General features: G+C 41.3%; 1 protein-coding gene across 5 annotated transcripts in view; it reads right to left on the reverse strand.

Moving 5' to 3' along the window:
• Window positions 1-7,380: 7,380 nt before the first annotated feature.
• Window positions 7,381-17,744, reverse strand: part of NUP98 (nucleoporin 98 and 96 precursor) — a 99,178-nt gene continuing 88,814 nt past the window's right edge. For all 5 annotated transcript variants that reach the window (XM_059930907.1, XM_059930908.1, XM_059930906.1 and 2 more), the window contains 5 exons: window positions 13,001-13,222; window positions 10,482-10,723; window positions 9,864-10,018; window positions 8,911-9,022; window positions 7,381-8,798 (listed from right to left, as the gene is read on the reverse strand). In XM_059930907.1, coding sequence (XP_059786890.1) covers window positions 8,581-8,798; window positions 8,911-9,022; window positions 9,864-10,018; window positions 10,482-10,723; window positions 13,001-13,222 — 949 coding nt within the window. In that variant the 3' untranslated portion in view covers window positions 7,381-8,580. The remainder of the gene's footprint in view (window positions 8,799-8,910; window positions 9,023-9,863; window positions 10,019-10,481; window positions 10,724-13,000; window positions 13,223-17,744) is intronic.

Genomic DNA, 17,744 nt, shown 5'->3' on the forward strand with positions numbered 1-17,744 from the left:
GGCCTTGCCGCAGCCAGAGGAAGGGCGGGTCTCTGGATATGAGCCTCCTGGCCTGACCTACGGCAGCGTCAGGCCCTGCTGGCAAGGATGGTGTGGACAATCCCTGCACGTCAGAAGGAAGACTGGGATCTCTGTTGAGTCCAACTACCCTCCAGGGAGTCCTGCAGCCCTACAAGTTACCTGACCCTGCTATGTGTACTTGCCCTGGGATTTTAGTACTTGGGCCTTGGCATCTACTGTTTCTCCTTCTCTGCTGGTCTTTGCCTCTTCTGGCCTCTGTCTCTGCCCTGTTCTTCGCCCCCCACCCCCTTTACCTCTCACTCAGCCTCTCTGTCTCGATTTCCTGCTATCCGTCCCTCTGTAACTCTTTCTTGGTCTCTGCCTCCCTGACTCTGGTCTTCCTCTTTCCACTCTCTCTTCCTTTCTCCTGCCTCTATTTCAGCCCCGTTGACTTCCTCAAGGCCTTCCCCACACCTGACTCTGGGGGAGGCTGGCGCATTCTCAGCAGGACAGGGACAGGGACTCCATCAGCCCTGAGCCTTCTGAGGCACAGGACAGCAGACCCCGCCCCCTTTCCCTTTCATTAGCTTAATTACAGAGTTGGGACACCTGTGTCCATGGGAACAGAGCAACTGAAACTGACACCTCAGGTCACTGGGACCTGAATTATTCAAATTCTGTAAGGTAGCACCCACGCTCAGGTCAGGCCCAGCTTGGGGGATTGGAGGGTACAGAGATGCCAGGTCAGGATCTGCAAGAGACTGGGGCTTAAAGGTGTGAGGGGACAGGGCCAGTGGATGGTAACTGTCCTCCCAGCTCTGTCATCATTACTGAATTCTTGAGGCTCCCTTTCGTCTGTCAGCTGTGCCCTCAGTTAGGGACTGAACACATCTGTCTAGGCTGGGTGCTTTGTGCCAAGCAAGCGCTCCCCTCCTGGTGAGAGGGGTGCCAAGCCTCAGGCTGCTCCAGGTGGCCCCACAAAGCAGGAGATGCAGCCCACATCCTTGCCATCCCACAGCCATCCCAGTCTGAGCCTCAGTATTCTCCCTATGCTTAAACATCATGGGTGGTGTTGGGCCGCAGAGAAAACACAGCCTTTATTTATTTATTTTTTACCATCTTTATTGGAGTATAATTGCTTTACAATGGTGTGTTAGTTTCTGCTTTATAACAAAGTGAATCAGCTATACATATACATATATCCCCATATCTCTTCCCTCTTGCGTCTCCCTCCCACCCTCCCTATCCCACCCCTCTAGGTGGTCACAAAGCACCGAGCTGATCTCCCTGAAAACACAGCCTTTAGTGTTACTTTCAGCTCTGTCCTATGAGCTGTCTGACCTGGGTAAGATACTGAAACTCTCTGGGTTTCAGTTTTATCAAACAGGTTAGTGGGATTAACAGTCCTCACCTAAATAGTTGTGGTAAGAATTAAATGAGACAATGAAAGTACCTGATAATGCAAGGCAACTACCTAGTACATTGACAAATGCACAGCAATCAACATTATTTGCACTATGGTCCTAGTGAGTTAGTCAAGATATCTTCAGAAACACACACTTAGACTCATAAGCCCCAGCCCCTGGCAAATACCATTCTTCTTTCTGTCTCTATGAAGTCATGTCAGTATTTGTCTTTTGTTTTTGGCTGTGCCGCACAGCCCGCAGGATCTTAGTTCCCTGACCAGGGATCACTGAACCCGTGCCCACTGCAGTGGAAGCGCAGAGTCCTAACCACTGGACCGCCAGGGAAATCCCAGTATTTGTCTTTTTGTGCCTGGCTTATTTCACTTCATATAATGTCCTAAAGTTTCATCCATGTTGTAGTATATGTCAGAATTTCCTTCCTTTTTAAGGCTGAATAACATTCTATTGTATGTATATACATTTTGCTTATCCATTCATCTCTTGATGGGCACTTGGGTTGCTTTCACATTTCATTTATTGTGAATAATGCTGCTATGAACATGGATGTACAAATATCCTTTCAAGATTCTGCTTTCAGTTCTTTTGGATATATACCCAGAAGTGGAATTGCTGGATCATATGGTAATTGTTTTTAATTTTTTGAAGAATTGCCATACTGTTTTCCACAGCGGACATACCTTTTTATTGAATACATTCCCACCAACAATGCACAAGGCTTCCAATCTCTCCACATTCTCACCAACATTTGTTACTTTGTTATTTTGATAATGGCCATCCTAATGGATATGAGGTGGTATCTGGTTCATAGTTTTGATTTGTATCTCCCTAATGATTAGTGATGTTGAGCATCTTTTTATGTGCTTATTGGCCACTTGTATATCCTCGTTGGAGAAATGTCCGTTCAAGTCCTTTGTTCATTTTTAAATTGTTTTTTTTTTTTTCTCTTTATGTTGTTGAGTTCTATGAGTCCTCTATATATTCTGGATATTAATCCCTTATCAGATAAATAATTTGCAAATGTTTCTCCCATTCTCTAGGTTGCCTTTTTACTCAGTGTCTTTAGAATGAACAAAATTAAAAATTCTTCATGTAGTTCATTTTGTCTATTTTTTTCTTTTGTTGCTGTGCGTTTGGTGTCATATCCAAGAAATCATTACCAAATCCAATGTTGTTAAGATTTTACCCTCTATTTTCTTCTGAGAGTTTTATAATTTTATTTATTTGTTTAAATATTTATTTATTTGGCTGTGCCGGGTCTTAGTTGCGGCATGTGGGATCTTCGCTGCTGCATGCAGGATCTTTTAGTTGCGGTTTGTGGGCTCCTCTAGTTGCAGTATGTGGGCTCCTGTAGTTGTGGCATGTGGAATCTAGTTCCCTGACCAGGGATTGAAACCAGGCCCCCTGCATTGGGAGTGTGGAGTCTTAACCACTGGACCACCAGGGGAGTCCCTAAGAGTTTTATAATTTTAGGTCTTACATTTAAGTCTTTGATCTATTTTGACTTAATTTTTGTATATGGTGTTAGATTCTGATGAAATATATAAATAGAAGGTGGTGTGGTATGTCCATACAATCAAGTATTATATGGCCATAAGATGGCATGAAGTACTGATGTATGCTACAACATGGATGAACCTTGAAAGTATTATGCTAAGGGAAAGAATCCAGTTACAAAAGGTCACATATTGTGTGATTCCATTTATATGAAATGTCCAGAATAGACAAATCTATTGAGATAGGAAGTAGATTAGTGGTTGTGTAGGTCTGGGGAAGTTGGGGAATGATGGCTGAAAGCTATGGGGTTTCTTTTTGGGAGGATGAAAATGTTCTAAAATTGCCTGTGTGGTGATGGCTGCACAACTCTGTGAATATAGCTAAACTAATTGTATGCATTAAATGGGTAATTGTATGGTATGTGAATTCTATCTCAATAAAGCTGTTATCAAAAATATTGGGACTTTCCTGATGGTCCAGTGGTTAGGACTCTGAGATCCCAGTGCGGGGGGCCTGGGTTTGATCCCTGGTCGGGGAACTGGATCCCACATGCTGCAACTAAGGATCCCTCGTGCCTCAGCTAAGACCCTGCACAACCAAATAAATTAATAAATATTAAAAAAATCATAATCCATCATGAATGAGTTAGCCGAAACAAAAACACTCATAGAAACAAGCAAGAGATCACAGATATTGGACATAATAATGATAATTTGAGTAGTTAATATATTTTGGGCAGTGCTCTAAGCACTTTAACATATATTAATCCGTAATTCTCACAACACCCTATGAAGTAAATACTATTATTGATTCCATTTTACAAATGAGGTAACTGAGGCACAGGAAATAACTTAGCCAAGATTCCATAGCATATTCCAGTGGACCCAGGATTTGAACATAATTGGGGTAAAGAGTCCATCCCTACACTACACTATACTACAATTATACTGCCTCTTTTAAAAACAACATAGAAGTATATGTAATATGATTTAAGAAATAAATAAGGACTGAAAAATGAAAGAACAAGAGGACTATCAAGAATGAGTAGGTAGGGACTTTTCCCTGCTGGTCCAGTGGCTAAGTCTCTGCGCTCCCAATGCAGGCAGCCCAGGTTTGATCCCTGGTCAGTGAACTAGATGCCACAGGCTGCAACTAAGAGTTCTCATGCCGCAACTAAAGATCCTGCAAGCCACGCGGCGCAGCCAAAAAACCAAACCAAAACCAAAAAAAACAAAACAAAAACAAAGGAGGAAGACAAGACTTAAGAGTGAGTGGCAGGGCTTCCCTGGTGGTGCCGTGGTTGGGAATCCACCTGCCAATGCAGGGGACACGGGTTCGAGCCCTGGTGCAGGAAGATCCCACATGCCACAGAGCAACTAAGCCCGTGTGCCACAACTACTGAGCCTGAGCTCTAGAGCCCGCGAGCCACAACTACTGAAGCCCACGCGCCTAGAGCCCATGCTCTGCAACGAGAAGCCACCACAATGAGAAGCCCGCACACCGCAACCAAGAGTGCCCGCCCCTGCAACTAGAGAAAGCCCACGCGCAGCAACAAAGACCCAACACAGCCAAAAATAAAATAAATAAATTTATTTAAAAAAAAAAAAAAAAGTGAGTGGCAGATGTTGTACGGATGGGTGTCGGGGTAAAAGATGCATTTTTCTTTCTGTACCATTTTCTTCAGCAGTTATTCAATCTTTTGGGGGCACAAGGTTGTCTTACCCTCAAATTACATTTAAAAGCAACATTTTGCAGAATACCTTTAGGCCAAAATAAAGGCTAAATTCAAGAGTGCTTCGAAACACATGGAAATAGCACATACATAGAATAGACTGAAGAGTTACAGAAAAATTGGTATGTTTACCTGAAAAAATGTTGAAATATTTCTTATAACGTATTTAGTGTGTTTCAGGGTAAAAATGTTAATTTGAAAAAAATAATTCTAAAAGTTGGTGGGTTATTTTTAAAAAGCCATTTTGGAAAAAAAAAGAAAAAGAAAAAAGTACCTGAACAACAACTGATTTAAGTCTCTATTTTGACAATACTGAATCATCACATATAAAAAGATAAGGAATGTGCGATGATGAAACAGTGAATCTTGGTCATGATTATTATTAGGTGGAAGGTTGATGGAAGCTTTAGAAAGGGTGAATCAGGCTGACACCACCTGAATCAACAATCTTAACATCACTAACAGTGGAACAGTGAGACAGTGTCTTCCATAGTGATGAAACACAGCACCACCTATGAGAAGGACCCTGAATCTAATCTAGTCTAGATCTAACCAGTGGTATATAGCAAGTAAGGGAGGTAGAGGCACAATCAGCCAAATCTAGAAGCCCCTGGCCCTCTATGCTAAAGGACGAATGTCCCAGGTACTTCATCAAATAAAGGGCATTTAAAAAAGGAGGAGAACTGTTAATAGATTAAAAGAGATTTAAGAGATTTATCAGCCAAATGCAAAGTGTGGACCCTGTTTAGATCCTGATTTAATTTAAACAAATCAACTGTAGTAAGATTTTACTTTTGAGACAACTGGGGAATTCGAAAATGCAGAGAGTTATTAGTGAATATTTTGGAATTATTGTTAATTTTGTTAGGTACGACAATGGTATTGTGATTATAAAAATTTATCTTAGAAATGCTTATGTATTGATGAAATGATGATTTCCCTTAGAAATACCATGGTGAGGGACTTCCCTGGTGGCACAGTGGTTAAGAATCTGCCTGTCAATGCAGGGGACACGGGTGCGAGCCCTGGTCCAGGAAGATCCCACATGCCGTGGAGCAACTAAGCCTGTGTGCCACAACTACTGCAGCCCACGTGCCTAGAGCCCGCGCTCCGCAGCAAGAAAAGCCACCGCAATGAGAAGCCCACACACCGCAATGAAGAGTAGCCCCCGCTCGCTGCAACTAGAGAAAGCCCACGCACAGCAACGAAGACCCAATGCAGTCAAAAATAAATTAAAAAAAAAAAAAGAAAGAAATACCATGGTGGGTGCGTGGGTAGGAATAAGAATGGGGGTAAAGATTAAATAAGATTGAAAAACTGAGACATTTTATTTTTGCATGGGTGAAAATTTCTACAATAAAAGATTTTTAAAAACCCTTAGGAAAGCATAAGAAATGAATGTTTAAAGCAGAAATGAATATATTACAATACAAAACTCCAATAAAACTGTTAAGTCTGAGAGCTGGTTCTTTGAAAGACAACAAATAAAAAAAATCGGAAATAATTTCCTGGAAATACAAAGTAACAAAACGAGTCAAACATCTAAAAAAAGAGCAGCTACGCCTGCAAGTCTTGGCTCTGCTAATCCAACATTTAGTCTCCAGACCTCTATTAACTTTGATTTTGGCATTATTCCAGCATTCTGCTGAGGAAATACTTACTTTGAACATTGTATGAGGTTGTGGATTCCACAGCTCTGTTGAGTTTTGAGACAACTGGTTCTTATTTTTATATTTTTGAGAAACTTAAATTTTTTAAAATATGTTTCAATGGGATTTTGAAATATAGAAGAGACCGCTTATCATCTTTATTGTTCACTTTAACTGGAAGTCTATTCTCTGTGATGCAAATAGCTGCTGTGATAAATATTTGACTTAGAGGTTTTTTTTTTTTTTTAAAGGAAATACCTGTCCTAAGAGGAAATACTGCCCATATTCACAGTGCTTAACATTTCTAAAGGCAAACCACTTCTAAAGCACTCACTTTTCACAAAACACCTCTGGTGAGGAACGCAGAACAAATTCTTTGCTCTAAGTCCAGCAAATGCTCCGTGACTCACTTGCTCAGGTTCACAGTCAGTCAGAAATGGTGGGAGATTCCCAGCTGAGTAACCCTTATCCTTAGGGGCCCAAATTAAAGGGAAGCCCCAGCCACTGGGAAGACCCACTCTGCTTGCTCATCTCATTGATGTCCCAGAAATCTTTGGCCTAATCCTCATTGGAAATTGCTATCTTCAATTTAACACAACCAACCAACCAACCAACCAACCTACTCATCAGCCTCATTTGATCCCTCTCAAGCACAGCTCTGTGAAGCAGCAACATCAGGCATCATTATCTCTTTTACACAATGGAAACTGAAAGGTGAAGTGCCAAGGTTTAAAAACAAAAACCCCAGAGCAGAGAGGCTTTGAATACTAAGTATATACCACTGGGCAATTTGAGACCCTGCCCCATTCCCCACTAGGAATCTAAGCACATAAAAATAAATGTACAGCAGTCAGGATCCATCAATAATCTCAACCCCCTCACCCCAAAATTGACCCTTATAAACCTAGCCTTTGATCTAGTCTGCAACTATTCTCTCATTAACCCACGGCCAGTCTCTCTTTAGACTGCAAATTTAACAAGGCCACCATAAAGCTCCTTGGGACAAGGCTCAAAACCACAAAAGGAAAGCCAATACCAGGAATGCTATAAACATTTCATTTTATTTATTTTTTTTAAGAAAGTAGCTTCAGAAAAAGAGGAAAATAATCTAGGTCATATATATATATATATATATATATATATATATATATATATATATATATACTTTTTAATAAAACCCTTCCCATAATCTTCATGCATAAAGACCCAGGGAGGCATGGCCATGTTGTCTGTGGCAGCCCTCACACCAGCAGTCTCAGACCGTTACCTGGGGCTCCCCACAGCTGTGGGCAGCAGTGTAGCAAAAGCCCCCTGCCTCCCCCTGAAGCCCAGATCCTTGCCTGCCTCAGTGATGGTTTCACCTTCTGGGACTGAAAATGGAGGGTGGGAAATGCTCTGGGCTAGAGTGGGAGGGACAGGGAGGGCTACCCAACCTGCCATGTTTCAACCAAACTCTTCAGGCAAATCCAGACAGGAGGCCGAGCAAGATGACTGAAAACCAGGCACCAAACTGAGTTCTGGGAGTTTCCCAGAGATGTGTGATCTGTGACCAAGAGCTCCTGCACAGGGAAGGTTTGGTGTTCACAGAACATTCAAGGCAGGAAGAACAATCAAGCCTTGAAGCCCCATCCCTCCATGGCAGGCACTCACTTCTACCCTAAATGGGTCAGAAAGACCCTGTTCTGCTTCCTAATTCAGTCCAACCCTCTTCTGACTCCAAAAGTCAGTGTTAATCAACAACCTACTTCAGAGACAGATTCTCCTTCCTTCTGTGGAGAATTCACTTGTTAAGGGAGGACAGTCCTAGGTCAACGCATTTGTCCCATCACCTGTCCCACTCCTTCTAAAAAGTCCTAGTATAAAAGGGCAGGAGTAGGAGTAGGGTAGCAGTTTGGCATCGAGAGTCACAAGATCCAGAATGGCTGAGGGAGGAAAAGCATTCCCTGGTTCTTAGGGGGTGGGGGAACTCTGCCAAAGGTGCTTTACCGATGCTTTACTGACCATTTAAAAAAAGAAAGGAAAAAAAAAAAAGAATAGTCTTGAGGACGGTAAAAAAAGAGACTTGGATCCTTTTTTGGGGGTTCCAAAAGCCCTTATGCTGTGTTTAGTATTAAGAAAGCCGTGAACAACTGGAGGTTGCTGCTTGGGCAGCAGGAAGGGAGGGTGGATTCCATGGCCAACCCAAAGAATGGCAAATGGTGCCAATCAACTCAATGTAGGGGACCTCTGTGTAGTGAGTGTGAATCGGCATGTGAGTGTGGTGCGGGGAGCCTGGGGCTCACTGGCTCCCAACAGTCAGTTCCCGCAGGTAGGACTGTGTAAGACTGCGCAGTTCCTCCAAGGCATAGTCCTCAGGCATGGGGAGCCGGCCAATGTGGGGGGCCAACAGGCGCAAAGGGACTCGCTGAGGGTCTGGCGTTGAGTCGGAGGTTGCATCAGGGGCATGCTGAAGGCTCAGTACCACCCGCAGCAGGTTGGCTACACGTTTGGCCATGTCTGGAGAAAAAGAGCAGAGTAAGCACCAAAGGACTGGGGGTGAGGTGTGGGTATAATAATCATAAAGACAGGCAATGAGCAGGCAGGAAGGGGGAGGAGGCGAGAGGCTGACCTGACTGAGCCAGGCGATCCTTGGCATTGTAACACTGGATCTGCTCTATCCGGTTGCACAGTGAGGTCACTTTGGTATGTAACTGCTCTAGCTCATAACCGGAGCAATCCACCTACAAAGAAGCAGAGAAACCAATTAGGCCAAGAGGAGCTCCCATCACTCCAATCCTACCCATAGACCGACTATGCAACATTCTGAAACAAGAGTGAGGTGAGGAAGGGGAAAACCCAAGAAGCTGGCCGGCAGTGTCATGTCACCACCATCCAGCCTAGTTGCTGAGGATAAGACAAGACCTTAGCAATTATACACAACAGGAAGGCAATATAGTGTACAGGGCCTAGGATTGGGCAAGTCTTGAAATCACCATTCGTGAACCACGTAACTAGCAAGCTTTAACACAGCACCAAAAATCTACATAAATCTGGGTTCACAAACATGGTATTGACTTCTTAAGAGCACACAGTGAGAGGTGGAGCCCAAACCTGCACTTAAATTAAGTCTCCTGACTCCAACTAAGAATCAGCATTTAATTACGCAGATATTAACAGGAACTGTGGCTTTGTTATCAACAGAAATCAATTACTTTCAAGCCAAATGTTATGTGAAACATCCTCACCAAATCTCTGACCTTACTTTATCTCTCAACCCTAAGCTTCTCATTTAAAACTAGGGGAAAAGGGGAGAACAAGGGGAGGAGACTGACTATGGACAAGCCTTAGGAATGTCCATCGTACACACTACTTGGCAATAAGCACCAAAAAACGTTTTAAAGTTTTGATAGAGCTGTCATAGTAGCTACATCAAATTAGCTTCATCAAAATATCCCTCGTGCACTGACAGTGCTATCTCTGCCAATGAGTTTTTCAAGTCGTTGCTCAAGCCTTTGGAGGTCGCTATGGCTCTGTGGGCCAGGGAAAGGGGAAACTAGGCCATGGTTTAAGGAACTCAGGTACCTGCTGTATATGATGGAGCATTTCAATGACCCGAATATAGTCCAGGTAAACAAGCCCAGATGTATCCCAGTCCTGGATTAGGCTGCTGCGCTCCGGGGGTGCCAGGTCTTCCAAGAACCCCTTCAGGTAGTCATAGTTCTCGTTAATAATGGCATCTGAAGAAACAAAATATTGACCAAAAGTGCACAGAGGAAGGACATGGCAGAAAGATCTAAGACAGGAAGAAAGGGAAAATTATGTTGGGTCAGACTTGAGAATTACAGTAGATATTTTGAAATTCTCTTATGAAAACCGTGAAGAATTTCTGGCTTCAGTTTCCCAAACAGATATTTCTGGTGTTGCTGAATAAAACTCCCTAAATAAACAAAGAGCTTAACATAATTAGTGAATATCAAGAATATTCCTGGCAAATGGGAATGTAACAATATTGCTGTTGACCCCCGCCCCTCACCCTTACCAAGCATCTTCTGCACAGAGAGCTTTTACAAAGTGTGATCTGATTCAAGTCTGCCATATCCTGTTCTGATCATCATTTCTGGCCTGACTCATCATGGGCTCAGAGATTGGAAGAATTGGGGGTAATTCCAGGAGACACAGGCCCTAGTCTGAAGCACTCACCAGAAGCTAAGTGTCGGATGACGAGTTTGTGGCAGCGGTTCCAGTGCCCCGCTTTAAATAAATAGAGGGCCTCCAAGTGCCTGTCGGATTCCATGTGTGCTCGCACTGCTTTGGCCTCATGAATCCACTCAGCAGGCACACAAAGCTTCTCGGTCAGGAAAATCTCCTTAGCCCAAGATTCAGGGGTCTCCAACAGTTGGCAGTGCCGCGTAAGCAGCTCTCGAACAGCCTTCTCACGCATGCTATAGGAGGAAAGGTCAGTTGGGATAAATCTCATTCTCATTGATGGAGAAGGCTGCCTCAGAGAGCTCACAGTGGCCCGTGAGGCAGTCTCTTAAACTGCAGGTCCTGACCCTTAGTGGATCACCTCAAACTTCACTTAAAAAGCTATCACACCAGCATTAATTTTTAAAATGAAACAGAATAGAAGCACATTATATTTTCATGGTCAAAAAAGTCTGAAAACGAATACTCGGGAAAGTTGCCCACTACCCTGAACAGGTTTTCTCCTGAATCGGCTCATTTCTTTTCTTTTTAAAAATTTTATTGGAGTATAGTTGATTTACAATGTTGTGTTAGTTTCAGGTGTACAGCAAAGTGATTCAGTTATACATGTACATATATTCATTCTTCTTTAGATTTTTTTCTCATATAGGTATCACAGAATATTGAGTAGAGTTCCCTGTGCTCTACAGCAGGTCCTTGTTGGTTATCTATCTTATATATAGTAGTGTGGGTGTGTTCATCCCAGTAGGCTCATTTCTTTGTTTCCTTTCTCTTAACAGGAGATGAAGGACTGGGATAGGGGAATTCTAGATCCACCGAGCACTCTGCAGTTTATTCCTAACCTCCCTGCCCTCTCTCTCACGTGGTCAATGCAAGAAAACAAAGTAGTTTTTAAACGTAAGGTCTCTTCCAGGTCGTTTTTTCCCTTAGAAGTCATCAGCCTTCCTAATTCATTTTCTCTTTACTGCTAGACTTAGGCTAAACTCAATCTTTCTGCTCTCAAGGCCACTTAAATAGAGTCCTTCTTTGTCTGGGCCAAAGGATCAGTCATTTTAATTTCAGATCTAAGCTATTCTCCTCATCTTAGATTCTTTTCTCAACTCCTAGGTTTTTCAAAGGACTCCCAATCTCATGACAACTGCCTCCTTTTTTCCTCCCCTTTAGGAAATAGGATCTGCTTTCCCACAGCCAATCATCAATCATCCCATCAGCCAGCCTTTTACCACGTGAAATTCTCCATGAGTGTGTTTAAATAAACTCAGAGGAAAATTCTGGGATCATTTTGTTTCCTGGTAAGGAGTAAGAGGAAAGAGAAATTCCTTAAAAGTAAGGTTGTGCTGGATGCTTTACACTTTTAATTCCACAGTCACCTTTGAATAGAGATTAATATTTTAAAAACTGAGGTCTAGAGAGTGTCTTTACTCAAAGTCAAAAGTGAAGTAAGCTCTACCTTAGGTCAAAGTGAGTACATGGTGGAGCCAGAATTTAGAAAGCTCTGACTACAAAACAACTTCTTTCCATGCCCTACGACATGACAGATAGTATAGTACAACGATTAAGAGCACAGACTCTGGGTGTCTTGAGTTGAAAGGCTCACTCTGCCATTTAGTAGCTATGTGACCTTGAACAAAAGTTACCTCATCTCTCTATCCCTTGGGTTGCTCATCTATAAAATAAACAGTAAGAGTGTCTCATAGGTTCATTATGAGCATTCAACGAGTTAATATATTTAAGTACTTGCAACAGCGTATAAAGATATATAAAAGCATTATATAACAAAGTATTATATAAATGTTTTTGTTCTTAGTGTTATGCCATGCTGCTACCATTAAGAAAAAACCTCCAACATCACCTCATTCAAAGCACGGAGCAAAGGTGTTTCTCTGGTTTTTGTTCAGGACAAAGAACCAAAACATTACACATCTAAGCAAGATTGTATTGGTAAATAGGTAAATACAACACTATCAAACTTGAGGGATAGGGGTGGGTGGATGGAAAGGGAAGGGCCAGCAAAGAAAAAGCAGGGGCCCTCCCTGCCAACCATTACTCCACAGATCCAACTCAGACAGCACTATTTCTGCATAATTCTAAACATGCCACATTCAAGGAATTTGTGCCTAGTTAATGGGGTTTCCCCACCCAGGCATATCTTTCCTTCCCACTTAATTATTTGCTATACCAATTTTACACGTACTTTGAATCTTACCTTTAGAGAGACTCAGAGATTCTGCAGTTCACAGATATTTCTTCTCCCTTCTCAGACTACTGGGAGGCCTTATGATAAATAGCACAATTTGGCACTTAATCAAAGGCAATCTTCTTTCTAACGTGTCCACATGAATACAGAGACAGTCTGGGCTGCAGGTTGAACTGTCTTAAGGTTTATCACAAGGCTGGACCCAAAAATACATTCTAAACACTTACTTGCTGAACTGAACCCTAAGAGACTGATTCCTTTGGCATTGCCCTGTAGCGCTGGATGCAACCAGTGTGTTTGATGGCTTCTCACTCACCTTGAGTTGTCAATGTGCAGGAGGACAAAGATGGCCCACTCCCAGAGCCCCTCACTTTCCAGCTGGCCAGCATAACTGGCCTGCAGTACACCCTCACACTGCTCTGAGAGATGGGTGTAGTTAAGAGCCCGCAGCACCTCCCACAAGTGCCAGCTTAGGCGGTAGTCCAAAGGATCTGCTGTGACGCTTCGAGGCTCCAGCAGCTGGTTGAGATCATAATGTCTGCAAAGGAGAATGTGCTGAGAGTTACCAAACCCAGCCAGCAGACCACCTGTACTGGGCGAGTCAACTGTCTCAGCTACAGCTTACAAAACAATAAAGGCAGGCACCCGGGAGCAGAAGCATCATAAGCCTTATAGTCTTCCTCCTCTGGGTTCAGCCACATTACCGATCTACCAAAAACCAAGACACCTTCTCTTTGGTGGCTCTTCTACCAGGTTTGCTGGTATTTGTTTGGTCTATTTTTACCATCCTGGTACAGGGAGTCTTCACAACTCTCTCCCTTCCATTCTTTCACTGTAGTATCAATTACTTTTCTTAACCATTTAAAAAATACACGTTAATTCAAAAAGAGTCATGTACCACAATGTTCATTGCAGCTCTATTTAAAATAGCCAGGACATGGAAGCAACCTAAGTATCCATCAACAGATGAATGGATAAAGAAGATGTGGCACATATATACAACAGAATATTACTCAGCCATAAAAAGAAATGAAACTGAGTTATTTGTAGTGAGGTGGATGCACCTAGCGTCTGTGATACAGAGTGAAGTAAGTCAGAAAGAGAAAAACAAATACCATATGCTAACGCATATATATGGAATCTAAAAAAAAAAAAGGTACTGATGAACCTAGTTGCAGGGCAAGAATAAAGATGCAGACATAGAGAATGGACTTGAGGACACGGGGTGGGAGGGGGAAGCTGGGGCGAAGTGAGAGTAGCATCGACATATATATACTACTGAATGTAAAATAGTTAGCTAGTGGGAAGCAGCCGCATAGCACAGGGAGATCAGCTCGGTGCTTTGCGATGACCTAGAGGTGTGGGATAGGGAGGATGGGAGGGAGGCTCAAGAGGGAAGGGATATGGGGACATATGTATGCATATGGCTGATTCACTTTGTTGTACAACAGAAACTAACAGAATTGTGAAGCCATTAGACTCCAATAAAGATATATCAAAAAAATATATATATATATAAGTTATTTAGTATCTTTTAGGTTGTTTTACTATCTGAAGTTGCTGGAATGCTACTTCACCTGTTTGTTTGAACAGTTAACTAGTCTTTTTTGTTGTTGTTTTAATTTTTTAAATTCCTATTTATTTATTCATTTATTTTGGCTGCGCTGGGTCTTCGTTGCAGCGCACGGGCTCAGTTGCCCAGTGGCAGGTGGGATCTTAGTTCTCTGACCAGGGACTGAACCCGGGCCCCCTGCGTCGGGAGTGTGGAGTCTTAACCACTGTACCATTAGGGAAGTCCCAATAGCTAACCAGTCTTAATGATGGTTATTTTCTTCTATGGCTTGTAAATCTTACTTTTGATTTTGTCTACAGTAGGTATTATTCTTCATATAGAAATACAGGTTTGAAAGTCTCCCTACAGACTTTCACTTTTTTTTCTGCTGAGAGCCCAGGGACTTCAAAGATTCTGGACCCGTTTATGTGTTATGTTCTTAGCTTCCAAGTCCCAGACCATAAGAACAGTAAGAACTAAGATCCCACAGCAGCAACAAGTTTTAAAGATCTGGGCTTTGATTACCAACCAAAACCTTTCCCTTTCACCTAAGATCCCAGACATTTTACAAGTTCCTAACACCTCCCCAAGTAATGAGTAGTTTTTCTTGACTGGCGCTGTCAAACTGAACTCTGTGTGATGACGGAAATGTTCTATAATCTGCCTTGACCAATAAGATAGCCACTAGCCACATATGGCTATTAAACACTTGAAATATGGCTAGTGTGAATGAGTAATTAAATTTAAAAATTAATTTAAAGTAGTCTTATGAGAATAGCAGCCATTATACAGTGCAGTTCCTTACAGTTTATGTAAGGGTTTTAGTCATAGCAGTTCTACCTTACATGAGAAGAACGCTTTATTATCTCATTCAGGCTTTGGTTTCTCTATTTCTGGCACTTTGAGATATATGCTTTTCTTCCTCTTCCTTTTTTCTTTTTTTTGACATTAAAAAACTGACATACAATAAACTACGTATTTAGAATGTACAATTTTCATAAGTTTAAACATATATATACACCTGTGAAACTACCACCAAGGTCAAGATAACAAGCATACCCATCACCTCCAAAAGTTTCCTTAAGTCCCTCTGTGATCCCTGTCTCCTGCCCCTCCCTACACCTACCCTTCCCAGGCAACCACTGATCTTTCTATCATTATAGATTAGTTTGCATTTTCCAGAGTTTTTCATAAATTGGAATCAAGCAGTAGGTACATTTTTGGGAGTATTTTTTTTTTCTCACCGCTTCAAAATAAGTAAAAGTATTTTGTGATTCACCATGCTGTTGCATGTTATCAACAGTTCATTCTTTCTTACAGCTGAGATAGTATTCCATTGTACGGATGTACCACAATTTGCTTATCTAATCACCTGTTGATGGAAATTTGGGTTGTTTCCCGTTTTGGACCTTTACAAATAAAGCTGCTATCAACATATAAATAGACATATGTTTTCATTCCTCCTGGGTAAATACCTAGGAGTGGAATGTATGTAGCCGTATGTTTAACTTTTAAGCCACCAAACTGTTCTTCCAAGTGCCAGTATTATTTTACATTTTTCCCCAGCAGTGTTGAGAATTCCAATTGCTCCGCTTCCATGATGACATTTGGTACAGGTGTCTTAATTTTTAGCCATTCTAATAGATGGGTAGTGGCATCCCATGATGGCTTTAATTTGCATGTCCCTGATGTCTATTGATAAAAACTTTTCATGGGCTTTATATGTAGGTCTTCTTTGGTGAAGCATCCCTTTAAATATTTTTCCCAATTTTTAAACTGGATTGTTTGTTTTCTTATTATTGAGCTCAGAGAGTTCTTTACATGTTCTGGATAAAAGTCCTTTATCAGATATATGAATTGCAAGTATCTTCTCCCAATCTGTGGCTCATCTTTTCATTCTCTTAACAGTCTGTCTAATGAGTAGTAGTTTTAAATTTTGTTAAAGTCCAATTTATCAGTTTTTTGTTCTATGGATTATGTGTTTGGTATCTGAGAAATCTTTGCCTAACCCACAGTTGCAAAGATTTTCTTCTAAGAGGTTATTGTTTTAAGTTTGACATTTAGGTTTATGATTCATTTTGAGCTAGATGACTAATAGAGATAACCAATGAAACCAAAAGCTGGAGATAGACTAATCAGGAGAAAAAGAGAGAAGACACAAATACCAATATCAGGGAAGAAAGAGACACAGCCACACATCCTACAGACATTAAAAAAGAATAAGGAGGGACTTCCCTGGTGGCTCAGTGGTTAGAATCTGCCTGCTAATGCAGCGGACACGGGTTCGACCCCTGGTCTGGGAAGATCCCACATGCCACGAAGCAACTAAGTCTGTGTGCCACAACTACTGAAGCCCGCGTGCCTAGAATCCGTGGCTCTGCAACAAGAGAAGCCACCACAATGAGAAGCCCGTGCACCACAACGAAGAATAGCCCCTGCTCGCCGCAACTAGAGAAAGCCCGCGTGCAGCAACGAAGACTCAACGCAGTCAAAAATGAATGAATGAATGAATGAATAAATAAAAGAATATGGAAATGTTATAAAGAACTTTATGCTAATAAATTTGGTGACTTTGGTGAAGCAGACAAATTCCTTAGGAAAAACAAATGAACAAAACTGACTCAAGAATAAATAGAAAACCTCGACAGCTCTGTATCTATTAAAGAAACTGATTTTATAGTTTAAAAACTTCAATAAATTGGACTTTATAAAAATGTAAAACTTTTGTGCCTGTGTATTGGGAGATAATAATCGCAAAAACACATTTATAATAAAGGACTTGCATCCTAAATATATAAAGAACTATTACAACACAATAAAGAATTATTAGGCGACCCTATTAAAAAAAGGGGGGCAAAAGATTTCAAATAGATTTCAACAAGGAAGATATATAGATAGATGGTAAATAAGCACATGAAAAAATGCCTGCCACCATTAGGCATTAGGGAAATGCAAATTAAAACACAATTTTAATTATGTGTATTTTACCACAATAAAAGACTGTATTATTCTGTAATTAATATAGTTAATTTAAAAGAAAGTATTTAAAGAAATGAAATGAGATGTGAGCTAATACTTTTGACTGGAGAAAACCACTCAGTGTTTCTGATAAGGTAAAAAGATAGCTCTGGGATAGTTTTGATTATCTGATTAGATATAATAGCATGTTAATACATTATATTAATTTATTATTAAGCACACAAAAATGACACACCACTATGTGCCCACTAAAATGGTAAAATTTTAAAAGCTGACAATACCAAGTTTTGAAGAGGATATGGAGCAATTAATTACAGATCTTGGTGGGAATGCAAAATGATACAAACATTTTTAGATACAAATGTTCATAGCAGCTTTATTCTTAATAGCCCAAAACAAGAAAACTGTCCATTAACAAATGAATAAATAAATAAATTTCTGATATACATATTAACATGGATAAATCTCAAAATCACTATGCTGAGAAAAAGAAGCCAGGCACAAATGATAACATACAGAATGATCCCAA

This window comes from Balaenoptera ricei, chromosome 8 (genome assembly GCF_028023285.1).
Source record: "Balaenoptera ricei isolate mBalRic1 chromosome 8, mBalRic1.hap2, whole genome shotgun sequence".
Lineage (NCBI taxonomy): Eukaryota > Metazoa > Chordata > Mammalia > Artiodactyla > Balaenopteridae > Balaenoptera > Balaenoptera ricei.